Genomic DNA, 17,326 nt, shown 5'->3' on the forward strand with positions numbered 1-17,326 from the left:
GCAGTTTTGTGTTTCGCGAAAGAATTTCATTGTACGAAGAAAAGTGCTTTCCTTTTGTACACATGACAATAAACACTTTGAATCTTGCAGATTTGTCACAAGCGACGTGGAACTTGCCTGATTGCAAAACTGTTCAAATTCTCAATAAAAACGTTGAACGAAATGTCTCGTTTACATTTTGGACTGGCTGCAAGAAATAGCAAACACTAAAAAAAATGAAAAAATAGAACAGTTATAAGCGGGATTTGAACCCGTGACGCAAAGAAATAACACACAGTTCACTTGCCACCGCCTGAACCGCTGTGCTATCATAGACGCACTGCAACAGGAACAAATTATCTTAAATATAGCCAAAACTAAATTACTCGGCGAGGGTACGTGTTGATGTGATGCCTTGTGTCTACCCGCCCATGTTAACTGGCTCCTCGGAACCAACTTGACATGGTCGCATTCCCAGGCTCCACACCAAACTCGCAGCAGGGAATCATGCATTTATGACATGATCAACTTTCAAGACACATAAGGAATGGGTTCAAGCACTAAAGCAGCGGTGTTATATTGATCGGCTTTGTGTATTAATAGGAGTGTGGAGAGAACAGAATTTCACAAATGGTTGTCTGTCATGCGATGCCACGCGTGGTGGGTGAGCGGTGTGATATACAAAGGTTTACCGCTGAAAAGATGGTACACTTGCACAGCCCCCCAACCAAGGATGATTTACTGTTCTGTTAAGTTTAATATCAGAGCACTCTTTGCACAATGTTGACATTCAAAAGTCTTTAGAGGCATTTGAACACACGTGCGCCCAATGTTCAAGTTTGTTTGCACCACCATGTCAGGGATGATGTCATTGCATGGATTTTGAAATAGTAGTGTAAGGGCCATTAAAATGTGATGAATAATTAGAGACAAACAACTGAAAAGTCAATAAAGGTGAATTTTACTTGTGTAACACAAACATAATGTAATACAATACAACATAAATTAGACTCGCACGAGGAAGCTGTCTCCCTTGACCAATTGCTCATGATGGAGAACTCCGAATGGAATACAACTTAACAGATCAGGTAAACATCTTTATTTAAGTAGCTTGGTGAGGAAGGCAATACGTAACTTTCAATAAAAAGAAAAAAAAAAAAGGCCAAATACACAAAGGGCAACAGTAATCCTTCTCCACATTTGGTTCACCCACACATTTTGAATGGTACCACATGCAGCAAAAGGAGCACTCTATTTGTGGGGCACAAAAGGAGAATATACATTTTAACAAAGTGTAAAGCTCATCCGGACGTTGTCAGGTCATACCCAATCGACTACTTCTTCCAAATCTTCCGCCCCACACACTCAACAAATATTTGACAATTCATCTGCAAAATATAATATGTACATACTTCATATCAAATAATCCCAGGTTGTTGTTTGGTGGAGGGGATCTATACAAAATACGCAATTCCTTGCAGAAAAGGGAACAACCATTTTCCCTTCACACACTTAGTTTGAATGATGAAGTTTGTTTGCCCCACTGCTTCAGGTATTCTGAGAGGGGAATCCACAGGGGCCAATTAAAAACATTAAAAATGCTACCAGGTGTCTCGTTAGATTGCTAGGTTGGGGAGATAGTTACATTTATTTTTCACACCTGTGTATTACTAGTCTATAAAAAGGCCCCAAAAATCATAAAAAAAATTCAGTCAGTTTAGGAGACAGAGACACAAAGACATATAGAGACAAACAAACAGGTAGTGTTATGGCTACTCAAGCAAGGGTGTTAATGCTACCCCTGGTAATTTGGATGTAGTTATTCAAAGACAAAATGATATAGCAGAACTCATTGTCTCACAGCAAAATGTATCTAAATTACCTGTGAAAGAAACACATGTTTTTGATGGTTATCCATTGGCATATCAGTCGTTTATTCATGCATTTGAACACTTAATTGAAGATAAAACTAAAAATGATCAAAACAGACTATACTATCTCGAACAGTTCACTTCTCGTTTGCCTAGAGATCTGGTTCGCAGCTGTTTGCACAAGGGAGGAGGCAGGGGCTATAAGGAAGCAAGAGACCTGTTAAAAAAGAACTTTGGGAATGAAGTAAAGATTTCTGCTGCTTACCTGGAGAAAGCTTTGAATTGGAGAGCGATTAAAGCTGAGGATGGGAAAATGATGCACGCATATGCAATGTGTTTAAGAGGATGCTGTAATGGAATGCAAGACTTACAGTATTTAGAGGAACTTGAGATCCCAACAAATCTAAGATTAATCGCATCCAAACTGCCCTACAAGCTCAGGGAAAAATGGCGGGCCACAGCCTATGAGACACAGCAGAGAACTGGAAGTAGAATCAGATTCCATTACCTTGTGGATTTTGTGGAAAAACATGCTAAGATGCCTTTGGATCCCTTATTTGGAGACATTCAAGACCAAAACCCCACAAAAAGGCCCATTCCGAGATTCCAACCAAAATCAATCAAAGGTAAAAACAGCAGTTTTGCTACTTCAGTGGCAGTGAACACACAAAAAGGAAACACTGTAAGGCAATCAGCTCGTCTACCAGTAACCCCTCAAACCTCACCCAGTTCTAACATCTCTTCCTGTGGATTCTGCCAAGGGAGACATGCTCTGATTGATTGCTCATTTTTCAAAGCAGAGGCACATGAAAACAAGGTTGAATTCTTAAGAAGTCATGGACATTGTTTTGGTTGCCTGTTGAAAGGCCATTTAAGCAAAAATTGTAAAAGGAGATTAATGTGCTATGTCTGTCAAATGAAGCATCCTACTGTTCTCCATATTAACAATGCAATAATTCCCAAACAGACTAATCAAACAACAATGGCCACTGCTGAGACAGAAGAGACCCCCATAAGCAGCGCTCTTGTTTCAGCAGGCAATGCAACCGGGGCCGGGAGAGAGCCAGCACTGGCAATTCTTCCTGTCAGGGTTAAGGTGCTTGAATCGTATATAATGTATACTCAAATGCAGAGTTTCCAAAGTCCAAAGATTTGTTTATTTTCTCCAATGGCAGTAGTAACAAAAAGCGCCTCAATATGAGGGAAAAAAGGGGGAAACTAAGGCGCCTCGAACCGAGGGTGAAAAAGGGGAAATCAAAGCGCCTCGAACAGAGGGAAATACTATAGCCAAGATAACTATGTAACCAAGTTAACATAGGTGATCAAAGTCGTTCAAAAAAGGCTTCTACGTGGAACTCGAGGGTTTCGTGATCGCTAGTGTTCCTAGCAAGGCAAGACGCACTGGCACTGGACACGGGGAAAGGCGCGGGTTATCTGGACACAGAAGGAGGGGAACACAGGTGGAGACAGTTGGTCATTGGCACAGTTGCACACACTTGGAATCAGTGAGTCACGTGACCGGACGCACAGGGGAAGGACACACCGACTGGAACGAGAGGAAAATTACACAATAAAACAGGAAGTGACCAGGATAACACATGACAGCATGACAATTAATGCTACCACTGCGTAATATACTGAAATATTACATTAATAAATGTAGATTTTCGCTGTATTAAAATAAAATAGTAAATATTAATATTTACTATTTTATTTTGGTAAGGACTATTTTGTATTCCCCAAAAACTGGTTGTGATCTGTCCCTACCATCCTTGTATAAACCTACGCCCTTGCTTTTTAATATTTTCTTTTTGTCATTGCATGATGATTTCCATATCTATGAATTTCTCTTGGAGGCTCAGTCACTTCTGATGCCACCCCGTTGAGTGGCGACGGTCAGGTTTTCAAGCACTCCCCGACACTCACGCCTCACTTAGCCCGCCCCACTGAGTAGCATTGACGCTGCACGCGGATTGGTCGAAGGCTAAGGGATGCGACATTTAAATTTGGACTGGTTTTCTACTCGATTTGGCTGCTTTTAAAGTTGCTTTTTGCCACTTTTTTCGGACCTTCCCCGTACACACCCTGGCAAGTTGAAGAGCCACAGCGACAACACGACCTCAAACGACGAAAAAGGTAAGTTGTAAAAACGCAAAGTTAACTTTTTTTTGCATAGCTCACGTGGTAGCGGACGATATAACGACGTCACAACACATCGCCACCTCCTGACTTGTGAAATTTGAACAGCAAATAACCAAGTGAATAAAAAGAAGACACGCGCACTGAACTGAAAGGTAAACAATTGTGTAAGTATGTGCGAGTATGTGAGACGACGAGGATACTGTCGTATGTCACATGACGTTTCTGCCTGCTTTCAGACTTACTACTCTAAACTCTACAGACGGAAAATGACACTTTTGACCCGTCCCAAACAGCTTTTCAGACGGCTGCAACAACGTTATGTCGCTGCAATGTTTTTACTGCAATGTCACCTCACTGCAAGGCAATTTTACCTGGGGGTGGCAGCAGGTTCTACTGTGGGGGCTGTTATGTATGGCAAGCAATTTGATCATTTATTCCATATCCTTGATATTAGACAGTGTTTTTCACTAGGTCGGTCTTTCTCAACATTAGTTGGACATTGAGCCACACGAGTTACGCACTTTGCCTTACGAGTTGCACAGAAACTCTAACCAGTCACTCATTTTCAGCAGCATGTAAATTAGTCAAACGTGAATTATTCCAACATGTTAACTAGTGACCTATGATTTTCTGCAGAAGTTAACTAATAGGAGCTGAAATGCCCACCAGTTAACTAATGATAAATAAAACACTGACAAGTTAACTAGTGCAAGCCCATTGAAGCCTTGATATCCAACTTGTAGAAAAATACTGGTTAACTAGTTATGCCCCAAATTTTCACTAGTGCGACTTTTTCACTTAACCAGTTCTACGAGTGAGGTAAAAAATGTCCCTAATAGAACTAGTGGATGCCGACTTTACCAAATTATGGGTTACATGTTTACTCGTGAATGCACAGACCACTTTGCTACTCACCATCTATTTTAACCTTACAAGGTAACTAGTGAGGCTCAAAATGTTACCTTAGTAAACACGTCCACTAGCTGGTGTAATTTTAACCTCACTTGTTAACTAGTGAAACACGTTTTCTTTCTAGTGAACTAGTTCAGTCCAGAGTGACTAGTTAACTGGTGACGCAGATAGTGAACGAGTGAAAGGCATTTTGACTCACTAGTCAGACCTAGTGAGCCAGAAAGGAAAATCCCTGTGCTTTTACTAGTTCATTAGTTAACATTTTGAACCCCACAAGTCAGCTAGTGAGGCTGGGAAGATCCCAACTAATGGTACTAGTGAACATATACCTTACTAGTGAACTAGTTAGCAGTTCTGAACTTCACAAGTGAAATAGTGAGATTAAAAAAAAAAAAACATAACTGGTGCAACCAGTGTACATTTACATTATGTCAACATGTAAACTGTAAGATATGACCAACAATATCATGTTCCAACATGTTTTACTCATCTTTTTAATCAATTTGCTTGTGACCAATAAAGAAATTACACTGTGAGGTCAAAATGTGACTGTCACATGCGCGTAAAATGTCTTTTTAGCTTACATGTTCTCTAGTAAGTACATTTTGAAGCTTTCTAGTCAGCCTACATTGCCCACGATGCATAGTACAGTATGTATTACCTTTGAACCGCTAATTATGATGCATATTGTCCAAGAAGTTTTTATTTTGTAAATATTACTGTTGTATGTAGTTCTACAATTATTTTATTCATTTTAACTGCCACGACTATGCATTTAATTTAAATATTACCATTGTATCTAGTGCTGCAATTTTATTTTATATTTATTTTAACTGCCGCGACTATGCAGTTAAGATGTGTGCATAAACGAAAAGAAATGGGATCAGTCACGTGATGTCCGGAGTTCTTTTGGCAGGGTGTAGGACGCAACCGTTTTGCATTTTGAATATATGTTTTTCATTTTAATTTCATGAGACCAGGACTATGAATGGTCCTCTCCTGGCAAAAATAAGGATTTAAAGCAATGGTTATTAGAGTGACTAACACGGGTTGAGAGGTATGATTCTGATCTCTTCTATAATAGGGAGCAGTAAAAGTTTTAAATTGCATCTGAGCTTCTCAAACGTAACTTGTGACTGGCGACAATTAAAAGTGATCTTTTTAGCTAACAATAACAAGTGATAAGAAGCTCAAGTAATCAGTAATGCACAGTCCTGGCAACCTTGGCTGCAATTTTACCCAGCTACAGTTGCAACAACGTGAGTGCCAGCCGAAGCACAACAGCGACTGAACATGAGCTCGCAGAGAGTGGGTGTTCCTCCTGCTCGGACAGGCAAATACACATGGTGGTCTGTAAATGCATCTGTGTAACTTAAAGTATTAAATCAGAAAACCCGCGGTCCAATAGGGCGTACTGTCCTGTGTAGAGCAGAACAAACGGCTTCAATATTTTGTCATGTAATGTACTCTCGTGGTCTTCAGGCCCCTGTTCATCTCGAATCCTATTGAGGCTTTGGACAAGTTGAATTTGAACAAGGTCTCTAGTCTAAACAATTCATTAGTGATCGAAGTAGTTCAATGAGTTTGATTAGTGATTAGTTGTTGATGACTCGATTAATTGTAGCACTTGTAAAGTGGACATGCTATTGCATGTTAGCTCTTTGAGTGTTGTTGCGTGTCTTTCATGTACATATGTATGCTGTAGTTAGCCATGTACGACATGACCATAAGATGATTTGTTGTCCTGTTTGTGGTTAGCATCATGCGCCACAACTCCTTGTCCAGCCGAAGAAAAGGCGGCAATCCACGCCGCCGTCCTCCACAGCCACTGCCTGGGCCATCCCCCCGCGTGCAACGCACATCCTCTGCGGCATCCCCCAGAGGGCGCCGCCCGCCGCAGTCACCACAGCGGGCATCCCCCAGAGGGCGCCGCCTGCCGCAGTCACCGCAACCGGGCCCATCTGGGAATGGTGAGCTCACTGCGCCGTTGTCCCATTTTGATGACACGTTCGTAAAGGTTTTTGTATTTCCAGCGCAGCCGCCTGCGCCGCCGCCCCCGTTGCCCACGCCGCCCAGGAGGCGAAGGTACCGGCCAGGGACCAAGGCCCTAATGGAGATCCGCAAGTTCCAGAAGAGCACGGAGCTCCTCATCGGTAAAGCGCCCTTCTCTCGCCTGGTAAGGTGTTACCAGCTCACACGTTAGCCCGTAAGCTTGTTAGATCATTGCCTTGACATGTAGCCACCCTCCCACACACCCAGGTCCGTGAGGTGTGCCAGTCTTATGGCAGAAGTGCCCTCAGATGGCAGGTCTTCGCTCTGATGGCGCTTCAGGAGGTAAAGTCGCCGGGGAGGTCCAAATGTCATACTAAAGTCTCTATCCTACTGAGCGATGAAGAATTGCGACTGTTTTCAAATGGAGTGATTACTGCATATTCGTTATGGTTTGTTGAAGGTCGCAAACGTTCGACAAACAGTGACCAAACGTTTGGCAAATGTTCACCTGTACTTTTCTTCTCGCGGGGGAAGTTTTGAACAGGGAGTATTTAACATGGTCAAAATTTTATTGCGACAACAAGAACTTCCTAAAAAAGTTGGTGAAGGTTAGGTGAACATTTGGGACATTGAACGATCCCTGACCAACTCTAGCGTGTACGCAAGTGACAATCGGTGATGCCCCACTTCCGCCTGCCGACTCACTGCAACCCAAAATACTGCGCTGCCCTTGCCGACGCCGCACGCAGCGGGATATTTGGGTCGGCTTACACATTGACGACTTGTTGGGATATTTACAGGCGGCTGAGGCCTTATTGGTGTTGCTGTTCTCTGATGCCAACCTGTGCGCCATCCACGCCAAGCGGGTCACCATTTTTCCCCGCGACCTCCAGCTGGCCCGACGGATCCGCGGGCAAGATTTCTGATTAAGATGATAGCCGCGTGGTGACTCAAATGTTTCACAGTGACCACTCGACACAACCCAACCTTTATAGTAGAAATCGACTTAATTTACTGTTGTTTGCAGTGTTTGTGTTTTATATATAGTGAAGTGTTTTATATCTAAAGTTATGTGACAAGAGTGGATAATTTCTTGGCCCAGCCCACTTCTTCACCAGGCAGCCAATTATGTGAGTGCTAAGCTTCACTAAGCAGTGTCATCCACACGCGTCACCATTTTTCCCTGCGACATCCAGCTGGCCTGATGTACCCGCGGGCAACATTTCTGATTAAGATGATAGCCCCTTGGTGACTCAAACGTTTCACGGTCACCACTCGACTCAACCCAACCTGTATATTAGAAATCCTCTTCAATTACTGTTTGCAGTGTTTGTGTTTTATCTGTAGTGCAGTGTTTCTGTTCTATATATAAAGTTGTGTGACGTGTGTTCATCGTAAGACAGTATTTTCATTAAAAATATTTCTAAAAAAACTAAATATTTTTGGTTCTATTGAGAGCTTACCTGAGTAAGACAGCTCAGTGGCCTAGTGGTAGAGTGTCCACCCTGAGACTGGTAGGTTGTGGGTTCAAACCCCGGCCGGGTCATACCAAAGACTATAAAAATGGGACCCGTTGCCTCTCTGCTTGGCACTCAGCATTAAGGGTTGGAATTGGGGGCTTAGATCACTAAATGATTCCCTGGGATAGTGTATCTTGGGTCATATTTTTGAAAGTTTTTAAAGTCCACCTCTTCTGCAGTCTGAATTAACATCATGTCTTTGGTCCGACAATACTATGTGGCAGCTACAGTAATATCATACCACATCCACTTTTTTTATTTGGAAGGAGTGCACCTAATGACTGCTCCAACAATACTCGGATGAGACATTTGTTAATTTTTCTAGAAAGAAAACTGTCAGGGTTTTCCAGGTTATCTTTATCGTATGATTATGTTGGATTGCAACCTGTAATAAATAACCTAGCTAGATTAGTCTTATGCTTATGTTGGAATGCAACCTGTAATAAATAACCTAGCTTGTCCCATCCTACACAAAGTCGTAAAACACCCCTTGCTATGTTTTGACTTGAGGTCAATTGTTGACACCCCCCCCTTGTTATCAGCTGGGAAGATTGTCATGTCTATGTTGTGGGCCCGTGTGTTTGTTTATGTGTATGTTTGTCTTTGTGTATCAGTTCGTTATAAAGGATGGAATTGCGTTAAATTGGTGCACGGAAACGGTGTGCTAGACAATGGTTTATCAGATTTGCGTTGTTAAATGTAAAAATTAGAAATTATAGAATAATCTGAGGGTTGTGGGCAGAAACTCGTCCAGCGAGGTGAGTGCCCAGCCCTCATAAAAATGTGAGAGTAGGAGAGAACATACATTGTAGTATTGGATAAAATTAAATTATTGATTGGTTATGACATAAGACTATACAAGGACACATGTAAGGACAAGTCAAAGATTTGAATCACTTAGAGTTAAAAACAACATTGCAAGGGGGGCACTTTTTATCAAAAGGACACCAAGTAAAGTATTAAGTAGTGGGCATTCGTGATTGGGATTGAATTAAGGATAAACTTCGGTCAATGATTAGAAATCAATGGTGCTCTACACAATAAGGCTTACATTTTAATGGGGAAATATTTGGAGTACTGTGTTGGTCTACATAGGTCATGGGCCTAGTTTATTTGGTTTTGAGTGTGGTTTGGGTTTATTTTGTTTATTGTTATTCTCTTATCTCCTGCATTGCAAATGTCTTCTTGATGCAGATAGGTTAACAGGCTGGGACTTTAGTGAGGAGATAATTTGTCGATTGATGGGGGTTAGTAATTGTCCAAATTCTAGTCACATGTTTTGAGGGACCACAGCAACAACATTATATTTAATTTCCAGGCCATTATTTAGTATGATATGACGGTGTCTAGCTAAGTAGACTGTTCTATCGAAAAATGCGAGAGTGAAGGAGGGGGTTTGATTTGTAATCTGACATTTGGGTCCCATTTTGAAGAGCATAGATTGTTTTTGTTTGTTTATTTTTTAAGATATGTTTAACAGTTTATCTCGGTGCAGTAAGGATATAGAAATTTTGCAAGACTTAAAATTAAAAAATTAAAAAGCAAAATTGCATTCTCATTTTCCCAGATGTGAGGGAAATTGAAAGATAAGGACGACGAAGAAAAGATAAAAAGAACTTGCTGTTGCACAGACAGGAAGATGATGACACAGTGTCAGCGCGAGCTCGCTTAAGACCCGCAGCTGAGAATGTGATGAGTGAAGATGAGAAAAATGATCAAATTACAAAGACAGATGTTGTGGCACGGCAAAGCGAACCATCCTTTCCGTCTTTGTACCCCAAATTAAACAACTCATTGCTTCCTATAATTTGAGAGGTGATGAAGTACAACAGGTTTTCATGGCATCCTTAACCAAACATTGGGCAAGCGTTAAAGGCACCTGGAGTTCTTTTGATCACCAGGACCGTCCATTGGAATATAACGGGGTGCCATTACAAATATAAATTGACCAACTATTGGGCAGGATAAAAATAAAATTCCAACGTAGAGCAAATTACACAGACATTAGTTCGGCCGAACTAAACAAAAACAAGATAAGTTGTTTGAAGACTTTAGACACAGACCAGAAAGAGTGTTCAACTGATGTCTATGATCAACAACTCAAAAATGCTCTACATGCAAATTTGCGACCAGTATTATGTCGACAACGAATAAATTCGACAATTTTTTCCCTATAAAATGGTGCCGTTTGGGTTTGAAGTACATAGTCGCTTCAAAGGAGGAAAAGCATGATTTAAGATACGCGATTGATCAATGGGAAGACCCTTGTGCCAGGGGTGTCAAACTCATTTGTTCGCGGGCCGAGGTTTAGTCATGGCTTCTTTTGGAGGGCCAGTATGACTGTCATACCCGAGTAGATGTGTGAGCGCCTCATACTGTGGGGGCTGCGGAACAAGCTGACGTGTACCTCGCTTTCAAATCAGACAAGTGAAAACTGGTCTAATATTTGAAATTTAACATATTACTAGAGGTGAAGATAATTTGCGATTCGAGTCGTGGCACATGTATATGAAGCACAATTTGACACCTGTGCCTTATACAAAGGTAAAGTTGGATTGGAATTTGATGAAACGGATATGGACATCCACATATTCCATTAGAGTTTAAATTGCTTGCAATGTAATTGCGATTTAATTAACACCTGTGAGATTGATTGATTGGTTGAGTGGTTGAGTGAGTGAGTGAGTGAGTGAGTGAGTGAGTGAGTGAGTGAGTGAGTGAGTGAGTGAGTGAGTGAGTGAGTGAGTGAGTGAGTGAGTGACTTTTCTGTCGCCTGCGCGTCATCTTTCTTGCATGGCTACGTTGCTGTCTCAGACACATCTGACCGTTGAAAGATGCACGACACTCAATCCTGCCACTCTCATTCCCCTTCCTGGCGATGGCGAATTCCATGATTGTGTCGATGCTGCCCAACAAATTGCAAAGGCTCGGCCTGATTTGGAAGATACGCCTCTGCCAGATGGTCATGTGTTTTTTGTTGATGGGTCTTCTAAGAAAAATGAATCTGGTGTGACCCTTACTGGGTATGCCATTGTTACTGCCGACATGGTTTTGGAGGCTGCTAAACTGCCATCCAATATGTCTGCACAGGCCGCTGAGCTCATTGCTTTGACTGGGGCCTGCAAATTGTTTGTAAACAAATCCGTCACTATCTGGACTGATAGTCAGTATACTTTTGCTACAGTACACGTGTTTGCTCAGCAGTGGAGCAACCGTGGCATGATAACTTCTGCAGGGAAGCCCGTCGCCCATTCCACATTACTGGCTCAATTTTTGGACGCTGTCCAGCTACCTTTAAAGGTAGCGGTTTGCAAGTGTGCTGCTCACACTGCGTGCTCTGATCCTGTTTCTCTCGGTAATGCTTTTGCTGACAAATCCGCGAAGGCCGCTGCAGAAGGCCTGCTCCATGTCCTCTCGTCTCTCACGGCTCATGATTCGATGTCACACATCCCCCCTGATGTGTTGCTTGACATGCAGTCTCAGAGCCCCTCCCAGGAACGGCTCTCTTGGGAAAAACGGGGTGCAACTAAAAACGCTGTTGGTCATTTTGTGTGACCTTTGGGCAAGCCTGTCTTGCCTCGTAACTTGTTCAAATGGGCTGTTATTTCGAGTCATGGGGTCACCCATGTCTCGACGGGGGGTATGGTGAAACAAGTTGAAGCTATTTATACAACGTACGGCTTTGCAGCTTTTTCAAAACAATTTTGCAGAGCGTGTTTGATCTGTGCTAAACATAACCCACAAGGCAATTTAAGACCTCAGAGAGGGAAATTCCCGACTCCATTGTATCCATTTCAGACAATACATATGGATTATATCCAATTACATAAATGTGAAGGGAAAGAATATTGTTTAGTCATAATAGACGCATTTTCTAAATGGGTAGAAACATTTCCTACCAAACATGCTGATGCACTCACAGTGGCAAAAGCCTTATGCAAAGACATCATTCCAAGATACGGTATTCCAGAAAAATTTACAGCGACAATGGTCCACATTTTGTAAATCAGATCACATTGGGAGAATGTTCCACATAAATCGAAAGAACCATTGTTCCTATCGTCCACAATCAGTTGTTGAGAGATCTAATGCGACTATAAAAAACAGATTAAAGAAGAAACCAAACGACCATGGACTCAGTGCTTAGACCTGGTCAAAATGTACATAAATATTACAAGTACAACAGGGCTAACTCCCTATGAAACTATGTTTGGAAGACCTTACAGGCTTCCTCAGTTCAAGACCACATGGGAGATCCCCGTGGAAGCCACGTTAGCTGATTACATGAGAAAAATGTTGGAAGGTCAAAAGAATCTAACCAATAACACTGATGATGAACCCATTTCTCCGCAGGAAGACCCCAAAGTGGTACCGGGAGACTGGGTTTTGATCAAGAGTATCAAGAGGAAGAATTGGCATTCACCCAAGTGGGAAGGTCCTTTTTTGGTACTACTCACGACACCTAATGCTTTGAAAATAGCCGAACGCAACACGTGGATTCATTTATCTCATTGTAAAAAGGTGATCTCTGCAGACCCAACCTAAAGTACGGAAGGTGAGCAAAGTCTGGTAATAGTGCCTGATCCTGGTGCCAAGATCCAGGGTTGACACGAAAGCTAGCAGAAGCCAAATTCCAAGACACCAACCCGAAGCTCAGGGTGTTGACTCTGAGGAGATCCAAAAACATGAGCATTAGAGTCATTTGGTGAGTGCTTTAATCAGGCTGTGGCCTGCGCTAAGTCTGCCATGTGTTTTTGGTTGCTTTTGCTGGTTTGTGTTACCATTGTGTTTTTTTCGGGGGTTATTTTATTTGGAGGGATAGAGTACCATGAGCCTCGAACATTCTTCTCTCAGGCGACTGCTAACGCTAATTCTAATCGATATGGCTCATGGGGAGAAATTGCTAGACATAAGCGCGACACTAAATCCCCTTTTGATCAGGTTGTTTGTATTCCAGGAACCGTCTGCGTTCCAACTTGCGTACCATGGCTTTTGTCTTGGACTTACAATAAGTCGTTAATGTTTACTGTGGCTCCTAATACATCTTCTTCTATTATTTTACCTATGAAAAGTTTGAAAGGTTTCTAAATGGTCACCCCGCTCTCTGGTTCCAGTGAAGAGGCTGTGTTCTTTGCTAAACGAGTGACTTTGAAAAATCAGGGCACAAGCCTCCTTTTGACTCTTACACTCCCTGATGGTCAAATTCGTCCTCCAAATGCCACCTTGTTTAACACTTCTTGTTGGGGTTTTCAACTGTGGGCTTGGTCCTCTGGAATCGATCCTCGCTTTCCTATTGCTATTTGCCTTAATAGAACAATGTCGGTCGCAGACCGTCCCGTTACAAATAAATACACCCTGTCAGCAGGAGCAAAAATCACAAGTACGCTCCTCACTGATGTAGACAGCTATTTTGTGGCCTCCACAGGGATAAGCGGTCATACCAACAATTGGCTTCTTATGGCTGAGCAGGCCGCAAAGATGGCTGGCGCCAGTTGCATTGCATGCATGGGTCCAAGACCTCTTTTGAAAATCATACCTGTGAATATAGGTCCTAAGTGTGCTGTTACTTTAATGTTAAGCCTATCCATTTCACCCACTCATGATTGTTTTAAATGGGATAAGGTTTACCCTGTTGCCTCTATGACAAAATATAAACCCCTTTTTTTCGTCCGATGTAGCTAAGGGTAATTTTACATGTATTAGATTACCTGGTACCGGTGAGAAGCTCGGCGCCCTACCTCCTCTATGGTGTGGGTCCATGACCAATGTCACTGCCCCTTTTTTGCCCATTGCTCGTAGTGATGTTTGGTTTTGGTGTAATAGTAACAAACTTTATGATAGGTTGCCTTTCGACAGCTCCGGAATTTGCGCTTTGGTAACCCTATTGCTACCTGTTCATTTAAATACCGATGTCGTCTTATGATCTAACATCTTTTGCTAAGTCCGTGGTTCCCGTATTCTGGCCGAGAACGAAACGAAACGCCGAATGGCGGGGCGCGGCTAATCCAACTTACATTGACGCCATTGGTGTTCCTAGAGGAGTACCGGATGAGTATAAGCTGGTGAATCAGATAGCAGCTGGTTTTGAATCCGCCCTGTGTTGGTGGTGTACTATTAACAAAAATGTTGACAGGATTAACTACGTCCATTACAACGTGCAGAGGCTTGGAAACTGGTCCGAGGCGGGTTTCAAGGCGGTCCACTCCCAACTGGCCGCTACTTCCCTCATGGCTTTCCAGAATCGAATGGCCCTTGACATGCTACTCTCAAAAGAGGGCGGTGTCTGCGCCATGTTCGGTGAGCAATGTTGCACGTTTATTCCGAATAATACTGCAGCCGGCGGAAGCCTGTCCCAGGCCCTTGAGGGCCTGCGGACCTTGAACGGGAAGATGAAGGAGCACAGTGGGGTGAACACAGAGGTTTGGACCGACTGGTTGAACGTGTTCGGAAAGTACCGCACCCTGGTTTCCTCTGCCCTGGTCTCCATAGCCGTTTTCTCTGCCATTTTGACCTTGTGTGGATGTTGTTGCATCCCTTGTCTCCGATCCCTAATTAACAGACTAATTACAACTGCTATCTCTCCACCAGCTGAGACTTTCCCGTTGCTCCAAAGGGATGACCTTTCGATCGACGCGGGTTCCTTCTCTAGTGACGACCCGGTCGGCGACTCTATTGTGGTAAACCTGTCCGGTTTGTTTCTTGACCCTAGCTTTGCCGATTATGACTCAGTTTCCTCCTGAGTGTAAGTTAGTTCTTGCGAAATGTGATCCCTTGGCTGAAAATCTTTTTGAAGTGGCCATATGGGTGATGGGTTGTTCTCCAGGAACTTATGATAAGACAGGGGGGAATTGTTAGATAAATTGTATATATATGTTATCATGCGTTCCCTAATGAGTACATATTAATAAAGTTATTGCGCAGAATGCTTGTTGTTTCTTCTTGCAGACATCACCCAGTCCACAACAAGTCAAACGATGCTGTCTGGAGCTTCCTGACCCTCTACAATCCAAGAAAGTTGTTGATGTCTGCACATGTCATTTTGTCTATGCACTCTTTTCACATGACTACTTTGTTTCCCATAACATTTTATCCTTGCACACTTTTCGTTTCTCATGGGATCCTGTCTGCGACTTCTAGTTTCACATAGAATCTCGTTTCTTCTCTCATGAGACAAAGCCCACGCTTTCCCCCCCACCTATCAGGGGCTTGTCTCACATTGTAGGTAGGGCATTCCTGAATAAAAAGAGAGGAGTGTAAACAAGACATTTAGTGTATTTTGGATTGCTGTAAGTCTGGATGCACTCCTCGCGAGAAAAGATCAACATTCTGTCTCACTGGTTTTGTCTGCTGATCCTTTTGCTGAATCTGAACCTAACAACGGGAGTTCTCCTCGATCGTCATGGCGGCTGTTTACATCCCACCACACGGACGTGCGAGTGAAGCCACGCAGATGCTGGCTGACCAGGTGACAGACATGGAGAAACTTCTACCAAATTCACTAATCATTGTTCTGGGTGATCTTAACAGGGCGAACCTCGCACACGAACTCCCCAGATACAGACAGCACATAACGTGTCCCACCAGAGGGGCACAGACACTGGACCACTGCTACACCGTAATTAAGGACGCATACCACTCTGTGGCTCGTGCAGCTTTAGGACTCTCGGACCACTGTCTAGTTCATCTGATCCCTGCCTACAGACAGAAACTAAAAACTTCTAAGCCTGTGGTGAGGACTGTCAGGAAGTGGACAGTGGAGTCAAGGCAGGACCTCCAAGCCTGCTTTGACTGCACCGATTGGAGTGTTTTTGAAGCTGCAAATTCAGACTTGCATGAACTCACTGACACTGTCACATCATACATCAGTTTTTGTGAGGATCTGTGTGTGCAGACTAAGACCTTCTGCACGTACAACAACGACCAACCTTGGTTTACACCGAACCTTAGGAGGCTGCGCAAAGTCAAGGAGGAGGCCTACAGGAGCGGCGACCGGGACCTGTTCAAGCAGACCAGAAACACACTGAACCGAGAGGTCAGGAAAGCCAGGAGGTGTTACGGGGAGAGCCTGGAGAGACACCTCTCTGCCAATCCTGATCCCTCAACAGTGTGGAAAGGCCTGCAGAGCATCACGGGCTTCAAGAAACGAACCCCCCGTCCTGTGGAGAGCCCAAGGCTCGCTGACCAGCTAAACAGGTTCTACTGCAGGTTTGATCGGTCCTCCCACACAACGGGACCTCCTGCAGCACAATCCACACAATCCACATACTCACCTCCCCCCACAACTGCTCTGTCCACACCTCCATCACCGTGGTCACCGACTCTCTCTCTTGCAGAGGCCGCGCCCGCACTCCAGATTCGCGAGGAGGAAGTGCGCCAGATGTTCCGGAGACAAAAGATCAGGAAGGCACCGGGCCCAGACGGCGTGTCACCTTCCTGCTTGAAAGTCTGCGCTGAGCAGCTGGCGCCCACCTTTGCACGGATCTTCAACCGTTCCCTGGAGCTGTGTGAGGTGCCCTCATGCTTCAAGAGCTCCACCATCGTTCCAGTGGCCAAGAAGCCCGCCATCACAGGTCTGAATGACTATAGACCTGTTGCACTAACATCTGTGGTCATGAAATCTTTCGAGAGGTTAGTGCTGAACCACCTGAAGGATGTCACGGGCCCCCTGCTGGACCCCCTCCAGTTTGCCTACCGGGCAAACAGGTCGGTGGATGATGCGGTCAACATGGGACTGCACTACATCCTGCAACACCTGGACACCCCAGGAAAGTACGCCAGGATCCTGTTTGTGGACTTCAGCTCGGCGTTCAACACCATCGCTCCTGACATCCTCCAACAGAAGCTCATCCAGCTCGTGGTGCCTGCCTCCACCTGTCACTGGATCACCAGCTTCCTGACCAACAGGAGACA

The 17,326-nt window shown here is 43.8% G+C and overlaps 1 protein-coding gene and 1 long non-coding RNA gene across 4 annotated transcripts; one reads left to right on the top strand and one right to left on the bottom strand.

Moving 5' to 3' along the window:
* Positions 1–923: 923 nt before the first annotated feature.
* LOC125981313 (uncharacterized) lies at positions 924–3,790 on the bottom strand. The gene is made up of 2 exons (XR_007485896.2): positions 2,116–3,790; positions 924–2,048 (listed from the first exon to the last, which is right to left on the bottom strand). It is a non-coding gene; the product is annotated as an uncharacterized lncRNA (long non-coding RNA).
* A 31-nt stretch (positions 3,791–3,821) lies between these two features.
* Positions 3,822–8,333, top strand: LOC125981197 (histone H3-like centromeric protein A). 3 transcript variants are annotated; one of them, XM_049741090.2, is made up of 5 exons: positions 3,822–3,986; positions 6,663–6,874; positions 6,938–7,080; positions 7,164–7,238; positions 7,697–8,333. In XM_049741090.2, the coding sequence occupies exons 2-5, from the start codon at positions 6,667–6,669 to the stop codon at positions 7,820–7,822; spliced, it is 552 nt and encodes a 183-aa protein (XP_049597047.1). In that variant the 5' UTR covers positions 3,822–3,986; positions 6,663–6,666; the 3' UTR covers positions 7,823–8,333. The 3 variants fall into 3 exon arrangements, with proteins under 3 accessions (XP_049597047.1, XP_068507720.1, XP_049597056.1); XM_068651619.1 differs by lacking the exon at positions 3,822–3,986 and adding an exon at positions 4,024–4,144; XM_049741099.2 differs by lacking the exon at positions 3,822–3,986 and adding an exon at positions 4,042–4,156.
* Positions 8,334–17,326: the final 8,993 nt, after the last annotated feature.

The sequence above is a fragment of the Syngnathus scovelli genome, chromosome 1, assembly GCF_024217435.2.
Source record: "Syngnathus scovelli strain Florida chromosome 1, RoL_Ssco_1.2, whole genome shotgun sequence".
NCBI classification, from domain to species: Eukaryota; Metazoa; Chordata; class Actinopteri; order Syngnathiformes; family Syngnathidae; genus Syngnathus; species Syngnathus scovelli.

Coding starts and splice junctions, on each gene's coding strand:
- LOC125981197 (XM_049741090.2), top strand. CDS start 6,667: ATGCGCCACAACTCCTTGTCCAGCCGAAGAAAAGGCGGCAATCCACGC. Junction 6,875..6,937: donor ACCGGGCCCATCTGGGAATG/GTGAGCTCACTG, acceptor TTGTATTTCCAG/CGCAGCCGCCTGCGCCGCCG. Junction 7,081..7,163: donor AAGCGCCCTTCTCTCGCCTG/GTAAGGTGTTAC, acceptor CCACACACCCAG/GTCCGTGAGGTGTGCCAGTC.